Source organism: Thrips palmi, unplaced genomic scaffold, assembly GCF_012932325.1.
Source record: "Thrips palmi isolate BJ-2018 unplaced genomic scaffold, TpBJ-2018v1 HiC_scaffold_10, whole genome shotgun sequence".
In the NCBI taxonomy this organism is placed as follows: domain Eukaryota; kingdom Metazoa; phylum Arthropoda; class Insecta; order Thysanoptera; family Thripidae; genus Thrips; species Thrips palmi.
The window spans coordinates 14,803,747-14,830,080 of NW_023144621.1; the positions used below are offsets into that span (position 1 = coordinate 14,803,747).

The 26,334-nt window shown below is 58.2% G+C and overlaps 2 protein-coding genes across 2 annotated transcripts; one reads left to right on the top strand and one right to left on the bottom strand.

Moving 5' to 3' along the window:
• Positions 1–11,296: 11,296 nt before the first annotated feature.
• LOC117645528 lies at positions 11,297–18,710 on the top strand. The gene is made up of 9 exons (XM_034385807.1): positions 11,297–11,586; positions 11,682–11,956; positions 12,296–13,047; positions 13,090–13,114; positions 13,427–13,635; positions 16,134–16,282; positions 16,952–17,407; positions 17,520–17,688; positions 18,054–18,710. Exons 1-9 carry the CDS (start codon positions 11,520–11,522, stop codon positions 18,157–18,159), a joined length of 2,208 nt encoding a protein of 735 aa, XP_034241698.1. The 5' UTR covers positions 11,297–11,519; the 3' UTR covers positions 18,160–18,710.
• A 646-nt stretch (positions 18,711–19,356) lies between these two features.
• On the bottom strand, positions 19,357–25,265 carry LOC117649463 (acyl-CoA Delta(11) desaturase-like). Its single transcript, XM_034392290.1, has 5 exons — positions 25,113–25,265; positions 21,051–21,297; positions 20,373–20,709; positions 19,975–20,160; positions 19,357–19,681 (listed from the first exon to the last, which is right to left on the bottom strand). Exons 2-5 carry the CDS (start codon positions 21,295–21,297, stop codon positions 19,378–19,380), a joined length of 1,074 nt encoding a protein of 357 aa, XP_034248181.1. The 5' UTR covers positions 25,113–25,265; the 3' UTR covers positions 19,357–19,377.
• Positions 25,266–26,334: the final 1,069 nt, after the last annotated feature.

A 26,334-nucleotide genomic window follows, 5' to 3' on the forward strand; every position in this document is an offset into this window, starting at 1 on the left:
CGCCGCGCTTTCCCTCGACGAGGAAGTGCAGCCCGGGTGGCCGGCCGGTCCGTAGCTGTCGTACTCATAGGGCGTCCCGCGGGGGTGCGACACAGACAGAGCGGCGACTGCGGCAGCCCACCGCACAGTGGGCCAGACGACCGGTGGAGGCGGTCAAAACTCTGTACGCGTTTTGAGCTCCGGAGTCACGAAACACGACTTGAACCCATCGTGTGACCCTACCAGTGTATTCCTCGTTCGGAGAGCAATCCATTGGTGGGGTCACACGTTCGGTTCGGGTCCCATTCAGTGACTCTGGAGCTCGAAACGCGTCCAGAATTATGGCCGCCTCCACCGGTCTTCTGCTGGCCCACTGTGCGCCGTGCAGAAGAAGCCTCACTGCCCCGTAGCTCTGTCTCTGTCGCACTCGTTGAGCGTCCCACGGTGCGAGAGAGACAGAGAGCTGGCCGAGCAGGACGAGAACATGTCGTCCGTGCTTATCGCACTTGTCACGGACTAATGAGAATGACAGGGCGGCGCGTTCTGCTTCTCTTCGGTGACCTCATTTCAGATAAAGACACGTTGTAGTTGAACTGATTTCAAATTAAACTATCGTCAAACAGTGTATCTGCAGGAAAGGGTGATTTGGCCTTCCCGGAGAAACCCATCGGTCTAGAGAAATGCGGCTTTGCAGTAGGAAGTGTCCGCGCGTCCGGCCGTCCGCGCGCATCGGGCAGCAGACCGATTCCGAGAGTCGTCTTCGTCGCTCTGTCTCACTCGCACCCATACGGGACGCCCCATGAGTGCGAGAAGGACAGCGCGATGGAAACGACTCTCGGAATCGGTCTGCTGCTGCCTTTGCCTGGCTTTGCCTGCTTTCTACCGGACTGCAAGGCTGCAAGGCGCATCTTCAGGTGCAGCACGCCGCCCCGCCCCGCCCCGCCCCGCCCCGCCCCGCCACGGCCACACCACTATGAATATGTCAGGGCAGTCCGGAGCGAGGAAAGCGAGCCCGCCAACATAACGGAGTGACACCGCGCGATTCCAACCGAAAAAAAATAAGGAAGCCAGGAAGGGGCACGTGCCATTGCACACACAAGCGCACCGTCCAGGGAGGGGGGCGTTGCCTTGCCTGGCGTGGCCTGGCGCTGCCGCGGTCACTTTCACTGCCCCCCCTCCCCCTGGCCGTCTCCGCGGTACGGCGGTCACTGCCGCGCTCGCCAGACTGATTCAGAGAGTCGTTTGCGCCGCGCCGTCTCTCTCGCACCCACACGGGACGCCCCGTGAGTGCGAGAGAGACAGAGCGACGAAAACGACTCTCGGAATCAGTCTGCTGCCGGTGTAGCGTGTCTGCGCCAAGCAGGCCCCGCCGGCTCGCTGCCGCTCTGCACATAACGTACCGCGGAGCATGACTGCCGCTTTTGGGGCGCAGTGTACCCGCGCTGCCCGCGCCGTGTGCGGAGGCGGAGGTGTGCAGAGGCCGGTGGAGGGCCGTGGCCTCGGCCGGGGCGGGCCCAGGGGTGGTTGGCGCGGACCGACTATGCACGGGCGGGGCCCTCGGCGGGGCAGGCCGAGGCGAACGGACTATGGACGGCTATTGAGTAACCAGGAGACTCGCGACCTTCCGGCCGGGATGTGGCGAACGGAGAGGAGGAGGGCGAGGAGGAGGAGGGGGAGGAGGACGACAATTAGAGGGTGAAGCCATTCATTCATTCATTCATTCATTCATTCATTCATTCATTCATTCATTCATTCATTCATTCATTCATTCATTCATTCATTCATTCATTCATTCATTCATTCATTCATTCATTCATTCATTCATTCATTCATTCATTGCAGCAATGATTACATTCCTGTTCGTTTACTAGCCAGAGCAATACCAAAGGGCGTCGATGACGATACTGCACTCGCTTGGCCCATGAAGTTGAGCATGATTTATCTGACCCCACAGAGGTTTAGCCTGGAACAACGAATTGTTCAGCGGTGATCTCTGCAATGGCCGTGCATCCATGGCAGCGTTTCGAGACAGGTGGCCGAGGAGCACACCCACCTCCCCTAAGTAGGAAAGAGCATTAGCTGAGAAACGTGGAACCTAGTCATTTTCTACTTGGCCGTTCCCCGCGCGCGCGGGTGGTACTCTTTTGGCGGTCCCGAAGGCCGCCCTGTCCGTGGTGTTCCGTGCGTCCACGACGTCCGCGACGTCCGTGATACCGAGGCGGCCGCGATGGGGGCGTCCAGGAAGCCGCTGCCCATCTCCACCTTGATGACGGACTCGTGCGAGTCCGCTGCGTGGCGCTGCGGGGCGCTGCGTGCGGCATGGGCCGTTAAACGCAGCCGCTGTTTAGCGGCGAGGTCGCTTCCGCGCCGAAACAGCCAGGCAGCAGTCTGATTCCGAGAGTCGTTTTCGTCGCTCTGCCTCTCTCGCACTCATGGGGCGTCCCGTAGTGGTGTGTGAGAGACAGAGCGACGAAAACGACTCTCGGAATCAGTTTGCATAGCGAAGCAGCAGCAGCGTCTCCAAAACGCGACGACGAACCCACGCTCGGGGACCTCCCGTTCTAATTTCCGAGTGCGGTGCCTGTATTTTGCGTGTGTGTGTGCGTGTGTGTGCGTGTGTGTGCGTGCGTGCGTGCGCGTGTGTGTGTCTGTGTGTGTGTCTGTGTGTGTGAGCGTGCGTCCCTTGTGACAAAGTCGAATAACGTTGCGCGTGCAACTACGGAAGCAGTTCCTGAAGCCTCGGCGGCGGCGCGGCGGTCCGTGCACTGCTAGCGGCCAGCGGCCGTTCACACGCACACACGCTCGTACTTGGACACGCAGGCACGCACACACACACACCACACACACACACACGCACACACACGCACATGCACGCTATCATACGCCACGCCTCCGGACAAATGTGAGTGTTCAGCAGTCGTATTTTTGGTAGTTGTTGACCGAGGGGGTTGGCACTCGCGTGATAGTCGGATCATTCGGTTCGTAATAAGCATAGGAGATAGTGATATTTTGCGTAATAAACGCGACATTGCCGAAATTCTCCGGATTTTACCTATTTTAGGGGTTGTTTGGGGCTGCTTTTAGGCAAATTCCGATGATGTTCAGGCGTACTAGAGCGTAATAGAGCGTAAAATGCGTTACAGTTGGGCCACAGGTTTTCCCAGCACCCGCATACCCCGTCGACCAATGGAATACGAATACGAGGAATGCATTGGTGGGGTCACGCGCGTTCGGTTCGAGTCCTGTTTAGCGACTCTGGAGCTCAAAACGCGTCTAGAGTTTCGGCCGCCTGCGCCGGTCTTCTGGCCCACTGTGCGCCGATGACGACGGCGACGGCCTCTCACCGGCATCCTTGCGTCCACGACCCCCAACAACTGGAACCCACTGGAACACTGCGCCCGGGCGACTGGGTTGGGGCTGCTGCCAGCGTGCCGCCGTCCGCGCCGTCCGCCGTGACCCGGACACTCATGACTCACCTTGGGGCCTTCGGGGTGCTGCAGGTGGACCGGCCCGGGCGGCGCGGGGGGCGCGTCGCGGTGGCCGACGGTGGAGGGGCGGGCGGCGTGTCGGCCGGCGCGCGCCGGGGCTCGGCGGCGTGCTGGCGTGCTGCAGCCCCGGCAGTGCAACCCGCACCGCGCCGCGGCCCGCCTCGCCGAGCAGTGCGCCATCCCCGACCTCCGCGACGTCCCCGACGACGTCCCCGACGACGTCCCCGACGACGAGCCCACGCGTGCGCGCACAGTGTAGGCGTCGTCGCGACTCGCTTCGTGGTTGACGCGGTGGTGTGAGAACAGCGGCCGATGCGACGGCGGCTGGTGTGGATTGGCGCGGCGCAATGTGGATTTCCCATCCCTCAAGAGTCACAAGTAACTAACCGCCCTGTTTCGTGTGTGTGTGTGTGTGTGTGTGTGTGTGTGTGTGTGTGTGTGTGTGTCTGCGTGCGTGCGCGCCCTGCCTTTAAGTATTCATGCATGCATGGATGACTGTAAAGCGCCTAGCTAACACATTCGTTCGCTAGGCTTGTCCCTCAGCGCGGCTTATATCAGGTCATTCCCCACAGCACCGACATGCATTTGCCGCTGTCGCTGTCTGTCGGTCTGTCTGTCTGTCTGTCTGTCTGTCTGTCTGTCTGTCTGTCTGCCTGTCTGTCTGTCTGTCTGTCTGTCTGTCTGTCTGTCTGTCTGCCTGTCTGTCTGTCTGTCCCGTCTAAACGAGACTGTCTGTCCGTCCTGTCTGAACTTAACTGCCTGTCTGTCCTGTCTAAACTAATTTGTCTGTCTGTCTCAACTAAACTGTCTGTCTGTCTCAACTTTACTGTCCGTCCGTCCGTCCGTCCATCCGTCCGTCCGTCCGTCCGTCCGTCAGTCCGTCCGTGTGCGTGCGCCGTGCGTGTGTGGGAGGCCGCGATTTTGGCCGTCCGGTGGCCTCGCCCGCGTTATCTGCTTCTCCAGCGCCTCCAGCGAAAGGAGCGCCTGGAGCCGGTGGGGCCAGTGGAGTGGCGTCGAGCTTGGCGCCTGGAGCCACGCGGTGCGGAGCGCACAGTGGGCCAGAAGACCGGTGGAGGCGGTCCAAATCCCGGACGCGTTTTGAGCTCCAGAGTCGCTAAGTGGGACTGGAACCGAACGTGTGACCCCACCAATGGGTTGCTCTCCGAACGAGGCATCCATTGGTGAGGTCACACGTTCGGTTCGTGGCCTGTTCACCGACTCTGCAGCTCAAAACGCGTCTAGAGTTTTGTCCGCCTGCGCCGGTCTTCTGGCCCACTGTGGGGCGGTGCGGAGCGCGGCGAGGCAGAGTGGCCAACACAACAACTTTCACGCTGCCGCGGCAGCCGCGCGAGCCGGCCGGTGCGGCCCTGGCTGCCCTGGCTGCCCGCTATTACGTCGATTACGTTGTATTGGCAGCATTGGCGGCGCTGCGGGCACCGCGCGCGCCAACGCGCGGCCTGCGCAGTACTGTTTACATTACCTTGATGTTTTTATTTTGTTTTCCACCGATGATGATTATTACGGTGGTGCAGCCGCGGGCGACTGCGGGAGCCCCGCACATTCTTGTAGCGCTTAGTCGAGCCTGTTGGTTATGCCCGTGAGAACACGTCAACACTAGACACGCCAACAAAACGAAATCAATTAAACGTCAATCGGTCCACGCGTCTGCAGATGGCGCGACAAGTTCGACTCGAATTTTTCTCGCCAATCGCGTGGATTTTACTGCAATTCCTGGCAAGTTTGCTTGCAAAAATTGGCTTCTTGACCTGAAATTTTGTGGCAAGCAAACTTGCCGCCGGCTTCGCAGTGTGGTAGCAGATTGGTTTCGTAGTGGTTGCTTTCAGCAGTGTGGCGTTGCGTCGGCCGCCGCCGAAAAGCGTCCACGGTGGCTGGTGTAGTGGATGGGCCATTGTGCGGCCGCTCTGCACTGCTCTGCATTGTCGGCTCGGACGTGAGCGAGGATCCCGAATACGACTCACGCCGTCTCTCTCGCACTCACGGCGCGTGCCGCTGGGGCGCGAAAGAGACGCAGGGATGCAGCGCACCGTGGGGACACACTCAAGACACACTGTTGTCTGCACCGTGGCCAACCACTAGTGGGTGTGCTTGGGGCGCGACCGAAGCACTTTCATATCGTAATACTATCAGTGTTCTAACAATCATGTCACTGATGACCGCAAAAAAACTTCCGTAGTTTTGTTACGAGAAAGGTATGGACCTTCCGTGCTGGCTCTCCGCAGTCCCCACAAAGGATCTCGTGTAAACTGGTACGGAAATTAAACATGCAATCTCCGTAGTAAGCGAGGTACTGACGGTCCAGCTGAATATAATTGACCAACATGTTCAGTACCTTTTCTGCAATTTACAATTTCTACCAGTGGACTCTCGCGGCAGGAGCAGGGCCGTGCCGGGCATCGCCAGGCCTTCAATGCCCGAGGCCCGAAGCGAGACTGCATCTGAATGGAGTCAACTAGGGCGTAACATTACGCCTTTCGTTGAGCATGCTGTCTTTAGGCTCTTCTTGGAGCGTTCCGGAGACGCTCCTTTCCTCCAATCTAAATGCATGGGGGGAATTTTCCCCGAAGTGCAGTTGTGCGCTTCTACAAGGGTGTAAGGTCTTCGCACATGCTTGAAGGAAGGGCAGAGTTACGCTTTAGTTTGATTGGTTTGAAGCGCCTGTGGTCGGCGGGGTAGGCCGCCCCGCGGCACGGCCCAGTGCGGCGGGCTGGCCCAGCCTCGCAGGGGCCTCGCTCCGTCTCTCTCGCACTCGTGGCGCGTTCCGCGTGGGTGCGAGAGAGACGGGGCGATCAGTCCAGCGCACAGTGGGCCAGAAGACCGGTGGAGGCGGCCATAATTCTGGAGGCGTTTTGAGCTCGAGTTTGAGTCGCTAAACAGGACTCGAACCGAACGTGTGACCCCACCAATGGATTCCTCGTAAGGGGAGCAACCCGTTGGTGGGCTCACCCGTTCCGTTCGAGTCCCATTTAGCGACTCTGGAGCTCAAAACGCATCTAGAGTTTTGGCCGCCTTCACCGGTCTGCTGGCCACTGGCGCTGCCCTGCCCACTCGGTGCAGGCACGGCAGGCACCGGGGCTGAGGGGGACCAGCTGACTGATTCCGAGAGTCGTTCTCGTCGCGCTGTCTCTCTCGCACTCATGGGACGTCCCTTGTAGGCGCGAGAGAGACAGCGCGACGAGAACGACTCTCGGAATGCAGCGTGCATGATCGTAACACATGGGGGCGAACGGCGAGCGCGTTTCGACACGCGGCGCGCTTAGCCGAGCGATTCCGCGGGACCTCTCTCTGTCTCTGTCGCACTCGTGGGGTGTGCTGCGGGGCCCGCAGGGGTGCGACAAGGACAGAGCGACCAAGTGCTTCTTCTAGTGTAGCGCCGCTCGCCGGTCCGTTGAGGCCGGCGGCCCAAGGCCTGTCGACCGGCGCTGCCGCGTTCGAATGAGGAGGTTCGCTCACAACGTCGTTGCGTATCCAAACGGCTCGCCTTTGCAGACCGATTCCGAGAGTCCTTTTCGTCGCTCTGCCTCCCTCGCGCCTATTCGGGACGCCCCGCGAGTGCGAGAGAGACAGGGCGACGAGAAAACGACCCTCGGAATCGGTCGTCTGCTGCTGCAATTGCCAGTCAAAGCATTTTCTCTAATGATAATGCGAAAGTGCAGCACCTCTCCGTCAGTGCCTCGGCCGCATGGCCCGCCGCGGACATATCTCTCCTACACAAAAAAAACGGAAAAAACAGTTGAGAATCCGAAAAAAAAGAAAGCCGAAGGCGTTTTCGCTTCCCGCCTCTTCCACGGCATGGTGTTGACTCGGCGCGTGGATGCTTCGGGGGAGGGATTCATTGCAACGGAAAGGTTTCGCAGCGAGGAAAAAAAGAAACACCAAAATAGATTCCATTGCTATTCCCAAGTATAGTCCGTTCGCACCGTGACTCGGCGGTGCTCAGTGGGCCAGACGACCGGTGCCGGCGGCCAAAACTCTTCACGCGTTTTGAGCTCCACCGTCACTAAACGGGGCTCGAACCGAACGTGTGACTCCACCAATGGATTCCTCGTTCGGAGAGCAATCCATTGATGGGGTCACACGTTCGGCTCGAGTCCCATTTAGCGCCTCTGGAACTCCAAAACCATCCGGGATTTCGACCGCCTCCACCGGTCTCCTGGCCCACTGTGCGGTGCAGTAACAAACAAAGCCCATGGCAGTGTCGCGGTTCCCATGCACTTTCGGGACTCCGCTTCGCGCCGCTTCGGCCCACCTCAACTTCCGTGTGCTTGGCGGGGTCTGCGGAGTGTCGCTCTGTCTCTCTCGCGCCCCCACGGAACGCCCCGTGAGTGCGAGCGAGACAGAGCGACGACGCCACTGGACGCAAACGTGTAAACGAGGGCCAGGCCACTTGGTGGGTGCGCGTGGACGCGTGAGAAGACACTACACTGCGATGTGCACGCCGTGCCCTGCCCGCACTCCCACCGCACTGTCACACGTCTGTCCGTCCGTCCGTCCGTCCGTCTGTCTGCCCGTCCGGTTTGCTTGCGCCCAGCTGGGCGACGCCGCCTCGAAATTATTCAACCGGTTATTCAACTTCGGCGGCATTCGCGCTGCGCTTCGCGCCGCGTCCACTGCAGACTGAGAGTCGTCTTCGTCGCTCTGTCTCTCTCGCACCCGTACGGGATGTCCCGTGAGTGCGAGAGAGACAGAGCGACGAAAGCGACTCTCAGTCTGCTGCAGCCAATGGCGGCAGCGCCCGCTAGCCTCCAGCCGGGCCGCGACTGCCGCGACGTCTCGCATGTTGACATAATTGCGGGAGGAAAGAAAAAAGTAAAGCGAATACTGGAGCGGCGGTCCGTCCGCGAGGTGGCGCTAGTGACGCAAAGGGCGCCTCTGCCGTGCCTTAATTTGCCTTCGTTATTAACGCTGTTAATGGTGGAGTGGTTCCGGCCGGCCGGGCCGAAAGGAGGCTATCATGCACTTCGTCTCCGGATCGATTGATTCATTTGCAAACCGTCTCATTATTTTACGTCCCTGTTGCTGCCGCTTTGGACCAAGGACGAAATGCGCAGCATATTCATTGAAATCCGAATCTCACGGAACCTTTTGTAGGAGGCAAGGTACAGCGGTGGTCCAGATTGTCTAATGGGTACACACTTAAAAATGCATGCTTTGCAAACACAAACGTTAAAACACAGACTTGGTCAAGCACTAAGTGACAAATGCAGACGTACTTGGCAAGTGCACACTTACATCTGCATGCATTTATCAAGTATGCATTTGTAACAGTGTACTAGCCAGTAAGGTATGTAGTGCACTATTTTTCTACCAGTGTTGCAGAATCAAACGAAAGTTATTCAGAAGTAAGTTACCACGACACTGTCATTCCCGTGCTTGCTGCCCCCGCTTTACGGGACCCGCCGCGAACGCAGCGTCACACTCAACGGCGCGCTTACCGGCTGCTGGCTTGCCCGGGCTTGCCGGAGCAGAGTGAGCGAAAACGAAAACAAACCCGATCCCGCAAACTGTAACAAGGTCAGTGCCGCTCGGAACGCACCAGCAGGCTGATTCCGAACACTCGTCGCTCTGTCTCTCTCGCACTCACAGGGCGCCCCGCACAGGTGCGAGAGAGACAGAGCGACGAATACTTACTCTCGGAATCAGTCTGCTGGCATTCGAGCAGCGGCTGTGCTCGCTCAGGTTGGCATTAGCACGCCGCCCCACTACTCGGCCACTCGGCCACGCCTGCTGGCTGGGTCCGAACAGTGCGTCAGCTCTCTCTCTCTCTCTCTCTCTCTCTCTCTCCACACATCCCTACGAAGCGCCACTTGAGTGCGAGAGAGAGCGACGAAGCCCTGTTCAGCCAGCAGGCTCGCCCGCCGGCCGCGCGCTGCTGTGGGCTGCAGGGTTGAAATGGAGACCGCAGGGGTGTGATCAAATCAACGCGATAGACAGATAGATACTCTAGACTGTCAGTGCGTTGCGTGTACACACGCACGAACGAAGGAATGCAGCGCACAACAATGCTTCATTGTTACCAGTGGACACCAGTCAGTCACTGCATCCCAGCCAGCCCACTGTGGATGGGCCAGAAGACCGGTGGAGGTGGCCAAAATTTTAGACAACTTTAGACGCGTTTTGAACTCCAGCGTCGCTAAATAGGGCTCGAACCGAACGTGTGACCCCACCAATAGATTCCTCGTTCGGATTGGTTCGGAGAGCAGTCCATTGGTGGGGTCAATTCGAGTCCTATTCGGCGACTCGGGAGCTCAAAACGCGTCTGGAGGCCCGACTGGAAGGTCCTCGATGTTGCTCGGCCTCGGTTGGCCTCGGTTCACAGAGGTTGTCGGCTAGCCCGGACTAGCCGACGTGGAGAAGGTTCTAGAATTGAACCGGCTGGACCTGCCCCTGGATGTCCCCCGAAAGGGGAAGAAATAAAAACAGTGGAGGTTGATGGCCCTGGACGAGGCTAGGCGTTGCTGCACTGTGAACCGGCCGGGAAAAAAGTGAAGTGCCTTCGAAACGTAATCACGGCCATCTTCCTAGCCGAACCAACTCGCCGCGACTGCAGACTGATTCCGAGGGTCGTTTTCGTCGCTCCGTCTCTCTCGCACCCTGTTAAGGCGCGCCCCGTGAGTGCGAGGGAGACAGAGCGACGACTCTCGGAATCAGTCTGCTGGCTGACTGGTTTCACGTTCTCATTGACAGCCGCATCGGAGTGACGGAGTGGATGCGGTTCGTCTCGGTCGACCCCAGCGTTCAGACAGGGCAGTGTGTGAGTGCGAGAGAGAGAGAGAGAGAGAGAGAGAGAGAGAGAGAGAGAGAGAGAGAGAGAGAGAGAGAGAGAGAGAGACGAGAGACAGACAGACAGACAGACAGACAGACAGACAGACAGACAGACAGACAGACAGACAGACAGCCTTTAAGAGAGCGCAGTGTAGCTTATTGCCTACCTTTCAGGCGGCTGCCATGCCATCAATGTGCCACGGGAGGGCAAAAAACCGAGGGGGTATGCACTCGCGTAATAGCCGGGTCGGGTCACTCCAGGTCACTCTGTCTGTCAGAGCACGTGCAATAGTCCGCGTAAAAGTAGCGCAATAGCCAAAATTATCCCATTTTTACCTTTGGGGGGGGGCGGACTTTGGGGTGTTTTTAGCTCAATCCGATTGAGGCGTGATAGAGCAATAGCGTAATTGTTGGGTCAAGAGTTCATACACCCTCGCAAAAAAAAAACCTTTGCCCAGTTGCATTTGCGCCTTGCCTCTGTGAGAGAGCGAATGTGTGTGTGTGTGAGAGAGAGAGGGGGGGGGAAGAATGGTACATGCAACGAATTAGATAAGAACGAGGAAAGGCTAAAAGCTGGGCGCCGAAAACGGAGAGGGGTCTCTCCCGCGGAAGGAAGGCAGGCGTGCGACGCGGGCGGCGCGGGCGGCGCGGACGCCGAGGCGGACGCCTGTCCCCCAAAGAAGGCCCGCATCCAGCACACTGATGATTCCGAGAGTCGTTTTCGTCACTGTCTCTCTCGCGCCCATTCGGGGACGGGTGGGTGCGAGAGAGACAGAGCGACGAGAGCGACTTTCGGGATCAGGCTGCAGCACGACGACGCTCGCTCATCCGCCGCCGTCTACCGACTTACGGTGCACCAGTCGCGTGGCGGGTGGCGCGCCGCGCCGGTGGCGGACCGACTGCCCGGCGTGACCATGAACCAAGCCGGCCGTTGCTTAACACGTCGCTGGAGTGGCGCGGCGTGGCGCGGCGTGGCGTGGTGGGGGCCGGCACAGGTGGGGCGGCGCCGTTTTCGGTGCAGTCTGCACTCGGCCGGTCAGGGCACCGCCAGGGCACTGCCCGCACCGCACCACTCCAGCGGCCCCACTGCTCCAGTGCTCCAGCCCAGTGCTGCAGACTCCAGTGGCCCCAGACTCCAGTGCTCTAGATTCTAGTGATTTAGACTCCAGTGCTTCTGACTCGAGTTCACCAGACTCCAGTGCTCGAGACTCCAGTTCTCCAGACTCCAGCAGCGTACTCGGTGTTGCAGAGAATGTGAACGCTGCCGCCATGGCCGCCGGAGGAAGCCGAGCCGCCGTCGCCGCCCTGGCCGCCGCCCTGCTGACCCTCGTCACCGGTGAGTCCAGGCAAACTTGGCGCACAGTGGGCCACCTCCCTATCCCTTTTGCATTTGCACATGACCCTAAGGCCAACCACTGCGCTCTGCTCCAGGCATCGCGGGGCAGGACGCCTACCAGTTCCGGGACTTCCCCAACCCGGTGCCCTACGCGCCCTACTCGCCCCTGGAGCCGGTGCACTCCAGACCCTTCGCCCGGGACGTGCAGCACCAGTCGTTCCAGCAGCAGGGCTTCCCGCAGGGCTTCCAGTCGCAGGGCTTCTCGCAGGGATTCCAGTCGCAGCCCTTCCAGAACAAGTTCCAGCAGCCCCAGTTCCAGTCTAGCGCCTCCTTCAATGCCAGCAACCCGCTCGCCCTCGGCCCGTTCGATGTAAGTTCGGAAACTGGAAAAAAAGACAATAACAAAAAACCAACAACTTGATAATCCTCGGACACTGTGATCAACATTTTGACCCTCACTTGCTGGACAATTTCAAGGCCAATTTCACTGACAACGCTGGCATCAAACCAGTTGATGACAATGTTGCCACGCCCATACAATACATATACAAACCTCGGTGAAAATGTCACCAATTTCTGATAAAATTGCCTTGAATTGATAGTGATGAAGGAATGTCATCCATCATACCATAATGCGAGAGCAAATCTTTACAGTGTTAAGATTTTGTTTCTTTTTAAATAAAAATTAACACTTTTTTCCTTTTTGCAGCAGGGCAAGTCGTTCCTGCGTCCGGGACTCGGCGCGGGAGGGGCGAACCAGGCGGACTTCCCCCAGTTCTTCCAGGACCCACAGTTCGAGCAGCTCTTCCACCAGGAGCTGAACCACCAGATCCAGCTGGAGCAGCAGCGCCTGCAGGACCAGCCGTATCACCATCAACTACAAAAACAACAACAGCAACAACAACAGCAGCAGCAACAACAACAACAGCTGGCGCGGCCGCAGCCGAGCTTCCAGATCCAGCAGTCGGTGCAGGTGGAGCGGCCGCAGCTGCAGGAGCTGCACGAGCTGCACAGCCTGCTGGAGCAGCAGCTGCAGCTGCACGAGGTGCGCCAGAAGGAGGAGCAGCAGCAGCGGCAGCAGCAGCACATGCTGCAGCAGATGATCCGCCAGCAGCAGCAACAGCAGCAGCTGCAGCAGCAGCAGCTCAACCTGGTGGACTCGCACGAGCAGTTCATGTCGCAGAAGATCAAGCCGCAGCCGTCGCCCAGTCCGCCGCGCCGGCCGCAGGTGCAGCTCAAGCAGCAGCAGCAGCAGCAGACGCAGCTGAAGCAGGCCAAGCCGTCCACGACCACCACGCCCAGGGCGCCGCTGGAAGTCATCGACCTGGACCAGCTGCTGCCCTTCCTGCAGAAGCAGCAGGCCGACAAGGACCGGCCGCAGGACGGGCGGCTGCAGCAGCAGCGGCAGCGGCAGCAGCAGCGCCAGCAGGAGACGCTGCGCCAGCAGGAGGAGAGCCGCGCGCAGGAGCTGCGGCTGCGGGAGCGGCAGCGGCAGCAGCGGCAGCAAGTGCAGCAGCAGCAGCGGCAGGTGAGTGGGGACCCGGGTTCGAGTCAGTTGGGGAGAAGAGTTCAGGGTACAGTGTTAGAAAAGTACAGCGGGATAGAAAAGTACAGGGTAAAAATAGAGGAGGGTAAGAAAAGTGCAGGGTTAATGTGCACTGTTATTCGTACTCAAACTGAAAATATGAGTCTGGAACTTCTGTCAAATGAATGTGGAGATGTAGGCAGTAGGCCGGGGGTGTGTTCTTTTCTTGCCCTGGTACTTCTCTTCCCCAACTTACACCTACCGAAGCGTTACCTCTCTTGCCCAGGTCCGTTCATTTGTCCATTTGTTCTTAAGGAGCAAGAGCGCCGTCAGCGCGCGCAGAACCAGCAGCGGCCCCAGAGGCAGCAGCCCGCCCCCGTCAACAACATCGCCGCCAACAACAACAAGGCCAACAAGACGGAGAAGCCGGTGACTTCGGTGCGGGACCTGTTCAACACCACGTCCTGCATCGAGCCGCCGCTCACCTGCCCGCACCCGCGCATCCACTTCTACCTGTACACCAGGTACGCAACGCAGCGCCTCTGTCTCTCTCGCACTCACGGGCCGCTCCGGAGGCGTGCGAGAGAGACAGAGCGACGCTGCCCGGAATCAGCCCGCCCGGTTGGCGGTATGGTTTCATGTTTCCGGGGTCGGCTGCCCCGCTGCCCACTATGACCGCCACCGCGGCGGGACCACCACACTGTGGGCCGGGACCTGTTTGGGAGGACGCAACGCGTTACAGCTCCACAGCCCTCGGAAAGGCCTCGAATCTCATGGCGGTACCAATGGGCTGCTCTGCGAACGAGGAATCCATTGACACCCTCATGTGTTCGCATGGGTTGCAAGGACGAGGAGCCCGAGGACGTGGCGTTCGGAGTCATGTCCGCCTCTGCACAGTGGACTAGAAGACCGGTGGAGGCGGCCAAAACTCTAGACGCGTTTTGAGCTCCAGAGTCGCTGAATGGGACTCGAACCGAACGTGTGACCCCACGAAATGGATTCCTCGTTCGAAGAGCAATCCATTCGTGGGGTCATTCGCTCGGTTCGAGTCCTGTTTAGCGACTCTTGAGCTAAAAACGCGTCTAGAGTTTTGGGCGACCCCACCGCTCCTCTGGCCCACTGTGTCATGTCCGCCTCAGCGGGTCCCGGAGTCATGTCCGCCGCTTGCTGCGCGACAGATGCGGCACGCGTAATAACCGAGCACGCCGAGCGCGGGGCACGGGGGCGTCGCTCAGGTTGTGTTGTTATGCCACGGGAGGGACGAATCCGTCGAAATGATATTCAAATGAAGGTTGCGGCAGCGTGGTCCGCCAGTCCGTCCGCGGCGTCCTGCCTCTGCAAGCTCTGCTCGGCGGCGCCACCGCGGCATGCGGGGTCAGCCTTCAGCGCCACTTTCTAAAGCTCACCGTACTGTCCGTCGCACAGTGGGCCGGAAGACCGGCGCAGCGGCCAAAACTCTAGACGCGTTTTGAGCTCCAGAGTCGCTAAACAGGGCTCGACCCGAACGTGTGACCCCACCAGTGGATTTCTCGATCGGAGAGCAACGCATTGGTAGGGTCACACGGTCGGTTCGAGCCCTGTGGAGCCACTCTAGAGCTCAAAACGCGTATGGAGTTTTGAGCCGGCCTCCGAACATTTTCGAGAAATCTAGAAAGAAATCCTACGGAAGAAAGCTTGCGTGTGAAGCTGTTTATTTACTCGTCCGTAAATGTCTAGTGCGTTGTCCAACCTGTCTGTCCGTCCGTCTGTCTGTCTCTCTGTCTGTCGTTAAGTTGGTACTCCCTTTCACGCGACGCTAATCACCGTGTTCCTGTCCGCGAGCCGCCAAATGAAAAAGAGAGCATAGAGGGAAAAGAAGAGGATGACGAGTCGGTTGCGCAACGTCGAGTCGCCCTGCCATGCGCGGAGGTGGCGGCGCTGCCTTCACTGCCTTGGCCGCATCCCATTCCGAGAGTCTCGCTCTGTCTCTCTCGCACTCGTGAGGCGTGCCGTCTGGGTGCGAGAGAGATAGAGCGACGAGAACGACTCTCGGAATCGGCGCGGCCGTCCGGGAGACAGACGAGATGGCCCTCTTTTCCGCGGCGGCCATCCCATTCCGCCACCTCTGTTTACGGCCGCCCTCCCCGCACGGCTCTGTCTCTCTCGCACCCACGCGGGACCGCTCGGGACGCCCCGTGAGTGCGAGAGAGACAGAGTCCGACTTCCGACACAATGCCGCCAACAGCTTTCTTCCCGTCGCGTTCATCTCGCCGCGCTAATCCAAGTGCGGTCTGGGACGAGGCTGCTCGACTTCCCGAACTCGTTTTCCTACACTAGCAAGTGCACGCACTGGGGAAAAAAAGGGTTACGTCGATTCGATTAAAACTGCGTAGAGTTTAGTTCCTTTACTACACCTGAGTAATGGAAAAAGTCACAGCATGCTACCATCTTAATCAAAATTATGTACTTCGAAGAGATAATCAACTCTTTTCGCTGTGTGCTCGGCAGACTGATTCCGAGAGTCGTTTTCGGTCGTTTTCGTCGCCCTGTCTCTCTCGCACTCATGAGGCGTACCTTAAAGGTGCGAAAGAGACAGAGCGACGAAAACGACTCTCGGAATCAGACCGCTAGCTCGACGACGGCGGTGACAGCGATTTCAGTATGCTTTGCGCGATGTCGGAGTTGCCGCTGTGTCGACCGCCGCCAGCGCCGCCAGTTGACGACTCGTTTCCCGCCAAAACCCTGTCCTCCCATTGGCTGGCGTCCAGTGGTGCCAACTTCTGCGTTGGCGTTGCGTGCGCCTCGCGCTTTGAAAGGCCGCCACGCCGGCATGGAAGTCGAGCCTTCAACTCAAAGCCTTGGATCTCAAATCTTACACATTAGCTCTTAATTACCTTTGCTTTTCAGACACGAATCCTTTAAACTTCAAGTCTTGAACTTGAAACTTTACACCTGACAAATTTGGATCGTTCACTCCTTGAAATCTAAAACTCTCCACCTGAAACCTTGTCGCTTTATTGAACCTTAACCCCTGTCTGTCCAGGACGACGCAGGAGCAGGGCGACAGGGTGGACGTGACGAGGCCCGAGTCGCTGCTCAGCACGCCGTTCAACCCCAAGCACCCCATCAAGGTGCTGATCCACGGGTTCCAGGGCGGCCGCCAGTACTCGCCGTCCACCGACCTCCGGAAAGGTGAGCAACGCGTTGTCGCCGATCTGCGCCAGCGGCCAAAACTCTCGACGCGTTTTGCGCTCCAGAGTCGCTAAACAGGACTCGAAACAAATGTGTGACCCCACCAATGGATTCCTCGTTCGGAGAGCTATCCATTGGTGGTGTCACACGTTTGGTTCGAGTCCTGTTTAACGACACTGGAGCCCAAAACGCGTCTAGAAATTCGGCCGCCTCACCGGTCTTCTGGCCCACTGTGCGTCGTCGGCGAGGCGGCCTTTGGCGGAGAAGGCCCGTCGGCCACCTCGGGACCACCTTGACCTACTCACGGTGCCGTCGAAGCTCCCCTCCCCCTCCACCCACTGCCGTGGCACGCCGGCGCGCGTGTCCAGCCGAATCCCGGATCCGCCATCCGCCCCTCCCGCATGCAGGCCGTGCCCTGCCCCTCCCGACGTCCTGGACGCCGTCCTGGACGAAGTCTTGCCCAGGCAGCGTGACCATTCCTGATTTTGGGAATCCGGATTGCGTAAATAGCGAGAGTGTGATGCACACATGCGGGCGGCGGCTTGCATAGGGACAGTCGAGGACAATAGGCCACACAGCTGCTTACGCTTTGGTCATAAACATAACATGCAAAAAAAAACCTTACAGTGATTCAACGCGAAGCTCACCTTTGCCTCTCCTTGATTGCAGCTTACTTCATCCGCGGCGACTACAACATCTTCGTGGTGGACTACAACTCGCTGGTGAGGCTGCCCTGCCTGTCGCAGATCCAGTGGTCGCCGTCGTTCCTGGCGCTGTGCGTCTCGCAGCTCGTCAACTACGTGGGCACCACCACCAAGGACCTGGTGGCGCCCGACCGCTTCCACCTGATCGGCTACTCGATCGGCGCGCACATCGCCGGCCTCGTGGCCAACTACATCGACCACGACAAGGGCAAGCTGGGCCGCATCACGGGCCTGGACCCCACCATCATCTTCTACCAGGGCTCCAACCGGTCGCACGACCTGGACCCCTCGGACGCGCACTTCATCGACGTGATCCACACGGGCGCCGGCATCCTGGGCCAGCGCGGCCCCAACGGCCACGTCGACTACTACGTCAACGGCGGCACCACGCAGCCCGGCTGCCAGAGCGACTCCCTCATCAGTGAGTACAGTGCAGTGGTCACAGTAGGTCAAAGTGGGTGGCAGTGGGTGAGAGTGGGTCGCCTGCCCCTGGAGTGCAACACCACGTTCACGCGGTCCTCCTCCGCCCGCAGAGACGCTGTCCTGCGACCACACCAAGGTGTCCCCGTACTACGTCGAGTCCATCGTGACGCCGGTGGGCTTCTGGGCGCTGCCGTGCCCCAACCTGTTCATGTACCTGCTGGGCTTCTGCCAGCCCAAGGACGAGGACTACATCATCATGGGCGAGGACGCCCCTCACACGTGAGTGGAACGACCCCAACCGCCGAGCCGCCCGGCGGGTAGGCAGCCCATCCGGCAGCGTAGAGAGTGAAAGTGCAGCAAGGGATGCCTACCCACCAGGTGCTCGCCGCCGGCCGCACACAGCGGGCCAGAAGACCGGTGAGGCGGCCGAATTTCTAGACGCGTTTTGGGCTCCAGTGTCGTTAAACAGGACTCGAACCAAACGTGTGACCCCACCAATGGACTCCTCGTTCGGTTCGAGTCCCGATTTAGTGACTCTGGAGCTCAAAACGCGTCTGGGATTTTGAGCACCTCCACGGGTCCTCTGGCTCACTGTGAGCATCTTGTGATAAGCCTAACCTAACCTAGCCTTACCGCTGTTCCAGGGCGAGGGGCATCTACTACCTGTCCACCAACGCCAACAAGCCCTTCGCCAAGGGCTTCCCCGGGAAGCGAATGCCCATCAAGTTCCCCAAGTGGAGACCCAACTGAATGAAGCCCTTATGACCAGTGGCCACCAACTTCATCATTACAATTTTACCTGTGATCAAAAAAGCGATGCCAAAGCCGAAGGGCGAACACAAGGGTGCCTCAACTCGTGTTGTGGTGTGAGTGTGTGTGTGAGTGAGTGTGTGTGTGTGCGTCGCTTCTTGCCAATCAGTGCCCCAGGCGCTAGAGGACTTTTCACAAATTATTTATTCCCACTTTTTGAATCACGTTGAAACTATTATCGTGTAAGCCACTACCGTTAGCCTAAGTGAGATTGTGTTTAGATTTTAGAGTAGTTCAGTGCCTTTGATTATCTTACATGTATGCGAAGCTCAAGATGCTGCTCGAAATACTTTAATTATACTTAATGTTCGTACTCGTCTCAGGTGCTTAATATTTCTGACAACTGTCCATATTTATTAAGGCAGCTTCGTGCGGCGCCCGTAGTGTGGTTTTTAATAAGTTAATTAATTGTGTTTCAATAATGTGATAGTGATGAGGGCTGGCACCCTTTGTTGCCACAGTTTTGTAAATAAATACTGCCATGAAGGAAAGTGGCGGAAATCATTCAACTTCCGAAAAATAACACCAGGGTTACAATTGGAAAATTATGTTTTATTATTTTATAATGAAAAAGATGAAGAAATCGTATGGTAGGTATGTTGATGCGCTTAAGATTAAGTGGAAATCAAGTAGTTTGATGCATCCAGCTTGTATCACAATAATGCTATCACTCTAATCATTACAGCTAACGAATTGCATTCAAACAATGAACATTACTTTTTTTATGAGAATGAAAATAAGTTAGGTCTCCTAAAAACTACGACAAAAACAGTATCAGGTCTGCGTTTGAGGTGGCGTCATCCTCGAAACGTTCCACTCGGCCTCGTCTTTTCATTTTGAATACAAGAGATACACTTAAGGCCGGTGTTTACTTTGAGCAAACGGCCGGTCGCCTTCCGTCAAGACTAGAAGCAGCAGACAAAAAAAAAAGAAAAACGTCGCTCTACTGGAGGCGTTAATTTGAGGCGTCAGTGCTGCCAAAATTCGCAAGGTTAACGCCGAAACGGGAATCCAGGCGGTAAATTATTCGCCTCCGGCCGGTTGGCCCGCCATGGTCACTTCACAACGCTTCACAAGGCCGGCGGCGCAGGCTGGCCGATGCCAACTCAAAAACTTAAAATTTAAACAGTCTGGTTTGGCGGAGGTTGGTTGGCACGTCTACTCGATCTTGGCCAGCTCGCGGTCCTCCTGGAGCATCTCCTTGTCGTCCCAGCCCCACACGGGGTGGGTGCCGTCGCCGGTGCGCAGGGTCCTGGTCTTGACCATGTCCTCGTTGACGGACTTGAGGTCGTAGGCCTGCCCGATCTTGGCCATGAAGTCGATGAAGGCGGTGGTGAAGTTGGTGGAGTACTTGCCGAGCTCGGCGGTCTTGTAGTCCCAGGGGAAGACGTGGTGGTAGTTGTGGTATCCCTCACCCAGGGCGCCGATGGAGACCAGCACGTTCTCGCGGGCGGCGATGGAACTGCAAAAGTCAGAGAATAATGGTTAAAAACTTGCTTCGGAAAACAAGAGCAGTTGCACAGTGGGCCAGAAGACCGGTGGAGGCGGCTGAAACTGTAGACGTGCTTTGAGCTCCAGAGTCGCTAAATGGGAGTCGGACCGATCGTGTGACCCCTCCAATGGATCCCACGTTCCGAGGGCAATCCATTCGGTTCGAGCCCCATTTAGCGACTCTGGAGCTCAAAGCGCGTCTAGAGTTCTGGCCGCCTCCGCCGGTCTTCTGGCCCACTGTGAGTTGGTGTGTGAAGTACTGACCCGTCGTAGGGGCGGCCGCCGGCCCAGTGGGCCAGGGAGTTGACGAGCCAGGTGCCGTGCAGGGACAGGGTGTAGCGCAGCATGGCGGCCACGAAGAAGGCGTTCCAGTAGGACTCGCCCCAGGCCACGGCGGGCACGATGGTGGGCATGGCGAAGCACAGGGTCAGCACCAGGGGGCCGTAGTACCTGCACAGAGAAGCACCTTAGTGTCGAGACCGATACACAGTAGGCCAGAAGGCCGGTGGAGGCGGCCAAGATTCTCGACGAGTTTTGAGGTCCGGAGTCTCTGAGTCCTATTTTGCGACTCTGGAGCTCAAAACGCGTCAATAAGTTTGGCCGCCTCTGTCGCACTGTCCGCCAGGTGCAGTGTGCACTGTATTAGCAGCGTCACAACTCACTTCTTCTGGAAGGCGACGCAGGGGTCGGCCTCGATGTCGCTCAGGTCGACGGTCTTGCCGATGCGGGTGACGTCGGGGTGCTTCTTGCACAGCAGCCAGCCGACGTGGGCGAAGAAGAAGCCGCGGGCCGCGTTCACGGGGTCGGCGTCGGTCTCGGTGAACTTGTGGTGCACGCGGTGGTCGCGGGTCCACTCCCAGATGGAGTTCTGGAAGGCGATGGTGTTGAAGAAGGTGAGGAGCATCCTGAGCGGCAGCCTGGCCTTGTAGGCCTTGTGGGACCAGAGCCGGTGCACGCCGGCGGACACGCCCAGGGTGCCGACCACGTACAGGAGCACGGCTGCGAAGAAGAAGAAGAGGCGGCTTTAGCGTTAGCTGGGAGTCGAGAGGCACGGCGAGCCGCACAGTTGGCCAGAAGACCGGCGGAGGCGGCCAAAACTCCAGACGCGTTTTGAGCAACAGAGTCGCTAAACGGGACTTGAACCGATCGTCTGACCCCACCGATGGATAGCCCTCCGAATGAGGAAGCCAATGGTGGGGTCACACGCTCGGTTCTTCGGTTCGAGTCCTGTTTAGCGACTCTGGAGCTCGAAACGCGTTTTGGCCGCATGCGGCCGACTGCGCGCCGGGAGGCAGGCCACCCTTCCGGCCCTTGATCGAGAGCGCGACTCCGCGACTCACCCCAGGCGGTGGTCAGCAGCTTGGCGGAGGAGAAGACGAGGGTCAGCCCGTACAGCGCCATCACGTGCATCACGGTGAACCAGTACACGTTGGACCAGTAGATGGGCTGCGCCTCGCTCAGCTTCTCCTTCTTGACCGTCCTGGTCTTCTCGGACTTCTCGATGACCTGCACGTAGTCGGGGGTGTCCTCGGTCTCGAACAGGACCCCGCTGCGGTAGTTGGTGACGTCGGCGACGTTGGGGGCCATCTGGAGGAGCAGAGGGCAAGGCCAAGGTCAGTGGCGGTCGAGGCGGTCCGCGGGTCTCAAGGTCAAGGTCGTTCTGCGAGTACGCGCCGCGGGCGGTGTTCGGCGTGGCGGGGCGGGGCGTGGCGTGGCGGGGCGGGGCGTGGCGTGGCGGGGCGTGGCGGGCGGGGCGTGGCGTGGCGGGGCGCGGCGTGGCGGGGCGTGGCGGACTCCCTTTCGCCGGTCCTGTCACATCCATGCTCCTGGCCGCGTGGTCCACGGCGCGAGGGAGAGGGGGAGGGAGGGGGGCACATCACGCCACTCTCCGCGAGCTACGCGCGACCGCGGCGCCCTCGCCCCATTGGCTGTCGCGGCTAGTGTGTCGACCCGAGCCGTCGCGCCGCAGATTCCTTCCCCCTCCCCCTCCCCTGCCGTCTAGCCGTCCGCACGATTAGAAAGAGACAGCGCGAGCCGACGGGGTGGCGGCCACGCGGGCGCGGCGCGGCGAGCAGGTCGGGCCGGCCCACAGTGGGCCACGAACGGTTTAGGCGGACATAATTCTCCCAGGCCATACGAATCGTTATTTTGGCGTGTAACTTGGTAGTCGGGGGTTTTGAGGGGCGGGGAATCCATTTTAGACAATATATGACCCTCCAGTGTGCACACTGACAATATCTAATAGAAAGGGACCTGTTACGCCAAGACATGGTCTGACACCTTTTCTACGTTTCCATGAATTAAACGACGCAAAAACCAAAACAAGCATACTCGCGTTGAAGACAAACTCTGACATGCACATCTCTCATCATTTCAAGCAACAACTATGCAGTAGTGCCTCCGTTGCGCGTGGCAGAGTTGCGCTGCGCGGGACCGTTTTTCGCCTTTTCGGCGATGTTTGGGAGACCCTACAACTCACAGCTGCAGGTAGCTGCAGCTAAATTCTTTTGAGTCTTGTTCCTTGGCATGTTGGCTTTCGCAAGGCCTGAAGGAGACCGTTTAACCACGTTAAACAAAAAAGTGCCGCCTCGGCAAAGATTTAATTTTGACAATTTTGTCATAGTGTATTAAAAATGAAGCTGGACACCTAAAAAATCGTCCAAAATCAAATGTAAATGTATGTAAAGTTTCGTAAAGAAACGCCCTTTTACGTGGTATCAAAAAAAGGTCATGCGGTCGAGGCGGTCCGCGGGTCTAAGGTCAAGGTGTTCTGCGAGTACGCGCCGCGGGCGTGTTCGGCGTGGCAGGGGCGGTGCGTGGCGTGGCGGGCGGCGTGGCAGTGGCGGGGCAATGCGGGCGGGTGGTGGCGGGCGCGGCGTGGCGGGGCGTGCGGATCCCTTTGCCGTCCTGTCCTCCATGCTCCTGGCGCGTGGTCCACGGCGCGAGGGAGAGGGGGTGGGAGGGGGGCACATCACGCCACTCTCCGCGAGCTACGCGCGACCGCGGCGCCCTCGCCCCATTGGCTGTCGCGGCTAGTGTGTCGACCCGAGCCGTCGCGCCGCAGATTCCTTCCCCCTCCCCCTCCCCTGCCGTCTAGCCGTCCGCACGATTAGAAAGAGACAGCGCGAGCCGACGGGGTGGCGGCCACGCGGGCGCGGCGCGGCGAGCAGGTCGGGCCGGCCGTGCCGACTGGAAGCTCGAACGACACTTTTATTGTTGATTGAGCATGTCGGCCGGGCGTGGGACCAAGCCAGCCGCAGCAGACTCATTCCGAGAGTCGTTTCCGTCGCTCTGTCTCTCTCGCACTCATGGAGCGTTTCGCATAGGTGCGACACAGACAGAGCGACGAAAGTCGGAGTCGATGTCGCGTAGGACCGGATTAATGGTGCAGGCACACTGCGCTGGGCTGCAGGGCAGGGCGTTCTGCCGGCGCGCCATGTGTTGTCACAGCTGACAGGTTATCGCGCGATATCTGTACAAGTCCCATTCCATACGGCGGGAAAATTCGGCGCAGCAGCGCCAAGGCCAGGTGCCGGGGAAACAATCCGCAAAGACGCGACTTTGGTTTTGTTCGTTTTCGATTGGAAACGAAATTTGGAATGCCGCCGCCAAGTCACGTAATACTTGGCGGCAGAAAAATGTCAGGAATACGTTGGAGGAGAAGGCGCCGGCGTGGCAGCAGACTGGTTCCGAGAGTCGTCGCTCTGTCTCTCTCGCACTCATGGGGCGCTCCGTGAAGGTGCGAGAGAGACAGAGCGACGGAAACGACTCTCAGAATGAGTCTGCAGCGTCTCCACGTCGCCTAGGCCTGACCTTCCGCACGCCAACTGTCCGCTCAAAGTGGCGAGCGGCGGTCACCTGCCGGGCGTGCTGGAAAATGACCTCATTTCGAGGGACTCGAGAGGGATCCCCGTTGTATCGACATTTAAAATCAATAATAGAGCCTTCTCTGCGGGGAATGCGCCGCGTCGGCTGGTTGCCTCTGCGCTGACCCTAGACGCGAACAGCCCGATAGCCAGTGCCCCGAACGCGCCACGCGACACGTGAACCACCGCACAGTGGGCCGGAAGACCGGTGGAGGCGGCCAAAGCGCTAGACGCGTTTTGAGCTCCAGAGTCACTAAATGGGACTCGAACCGAACTTGTGACCCCACCAATGGATTGCTCTTCAAACGAGGAATCCATTGGTACGGTGACAAGTTCGGTTCTAGTCCCATTTAGCGATTCTAGAGCTCAAACCGCGTCCAGCGTTGGCCGCCTCCACCGGTCTTCCGGCCCACTGTGCAGCGCCTGGGTGAGGGCCATGATTTTGACCGCGGCGAGGACCGTGGATGAAACTCTCTGGCCCGCCGTGACCATCTACGAAATGAGTCTCTACGTCGGATAAACGGTGACGCATACAAGCTTTAGGCTAACTATTGAATGACATCAAATGGGAATAAAATTTTCAAGGTTAGTGTGTAAATCTGACCACCAGTACTATGGGTTACGGCGGGTCAGGAGCGGGTCACGTTTTTCGTCGGCGACCCAGCGCGTCATGCTGAGGCCGAAGTCCACCGGGCACGCCCTGGACTCGGACTCTAGCGGAGCCTATCCGCGATTTCTTGGCACACCTTTGGCCTTCCGTGGCCTTGGCTTCCTGAGCAGGTGACTTAATGGCCGGTCAAAGGCAAAGCGGCCCTTTCGAAACCGGATTAGCATGTGTTTTTACCCGGGATTTCTCACTGAACCGCCTTTCCATAGATCCAGTAGTGACCCCCCCCCCCCCCACCTCATCCCGACGGAGCCTACACTGCGAAGCATCTCACAAACGGAGACTTGAACGCAATTGGTACGGGTGCCTTCAGCACACTGATTACAGGAGTTGCTCATCTCTCTCGCTCCCATCGGGCGTCCCGCATAGGTGCGAGAGAGACGGGTTGACGAAAATTGCTCTCAGAATCAATCTGCAGCGCAGCGGGGCAAAACACGGACCAAACTGCTGCATTCGAACGCTGTCTTTCGGAATTCCAATCTAAACCTGGGTTCTTCGACAGTGAGTGTTTTAGTATCCGCAGTTTCCCGGGTTTCCGCATCACACAAGTTGCGCTCTCTCTCTCGATACTAGTAGAAATTAACATTTTAAGGAATTTTTAAAACTGTCTGCTTAACACTTCCTATAGCACAGGAAAGACGATGTTGGAAACTTCTTTTCAAAGGAACCAATCAACTGTTCTACAGTGTCTACACTGATAGAAAAAAGTGAGTCAAATCGACTAAAATTTAGTTGATTTTCACTAAAAGAGGACTAAGAGGAATATTTTTTCGAAAGAATTAAAAGTTACTAGTTTTTGCCGATTTGACTTCCTTACATAACTGGTGTAAGGGTGTGGCCCTGGCCCGGTGGCTGCTCTGGTTACTCACTTTGTTGGTCGGGGTGGTTCCGCTTGGTTGCTTCCTGAGGGACAGGTCCGGCTTGTCCGGCGACTCACTGTTCACTGTGGTCTCTGGGCGATGGGGTCGTATATTTGTAGGTACCGAGGACGCTGTGCTCGCCCCGCCCTGTCCCGCCCCGCCTCGCCCCGCCCGCTCGAGCTTCTGAAGTCGCGACGCGGCGGCGTGGTCCGCTGGTGCGCCCCGCGAGCTGTCACCGCCGCCCCTGCCCCCTCCACCGCGCAGGCCATGTGCTCGCCTCCTGAGCGCCCCCTTCCCCCTCCCCCTTCCCCTTTAGGGCCTCACGTCCCTTCCGCTGACAGGGGGACAAACTTCGCGTCGCGCCACACGGCAGCGGCACGTCACCGGAACCACGAGAATCGGACAAACTCTTTTCCCTCACACACCAACCCTCACTAACACACACCAACACACACCGACACACACACATACACACAAACAGACAGACAGACACACACGCGCGCGCGCGCCAATACACACACGCACACCAAAATCCAGCCCGAATATTATTTCCCTGCACCCTCTCTGATATGGAATATCTTTGACATGAGGGTGTTGGATTTAATGTCAAACATCCCCTCTTCCTCCCCTCCTCTCCCCCTCCGCTGGACAGGGTCGTCACAATTGACGCCGTGCTCGCAAAAAAAAATGTTGTGCGCAGTGCTTTGGTGGGCAAGAAAACGACCACGTTCTAGAGACCGTGCCGTGCCGCTTGTGTTTTGCGGCGAAGACGCACGTGTGCACGTGACTGTGACTATCCGAAAGGCGTGGTGGATCTTTGGAGACTGATTTAGATCCTGAAATCAGCTCTCTCTCTCTCTCTCTCTCTCTCTCTCTCTCTCTCTTTGGACTCCTCTTCGGCCGTGCGGCAGCATAAAAGTCATGTCGTTATTCCTTGTAGAAAACCGTCGAAAACTGTATGCCAGAGGTTCCCAACCTTTTTCGGCTCGCGACCCAAAAATGGCTGCCAAAAAGTTTCGCGACCCCACAGCCGAAAATTCGCGACCCCATACGTGACCCCATAACCCCCAAAAATTGTTTGCGAAATTGTTAGTATTCAATTTTTCTGCCGTATTTTGTAGAATGCGAGTATACAACTTATATCTGTTGTGTGTTATGTCTGTGCCAACTGCACTTCCTAGAATTTCATGTTTTACTTTGTGCACCCAATTTGACCCCGCGACCCCAGGCA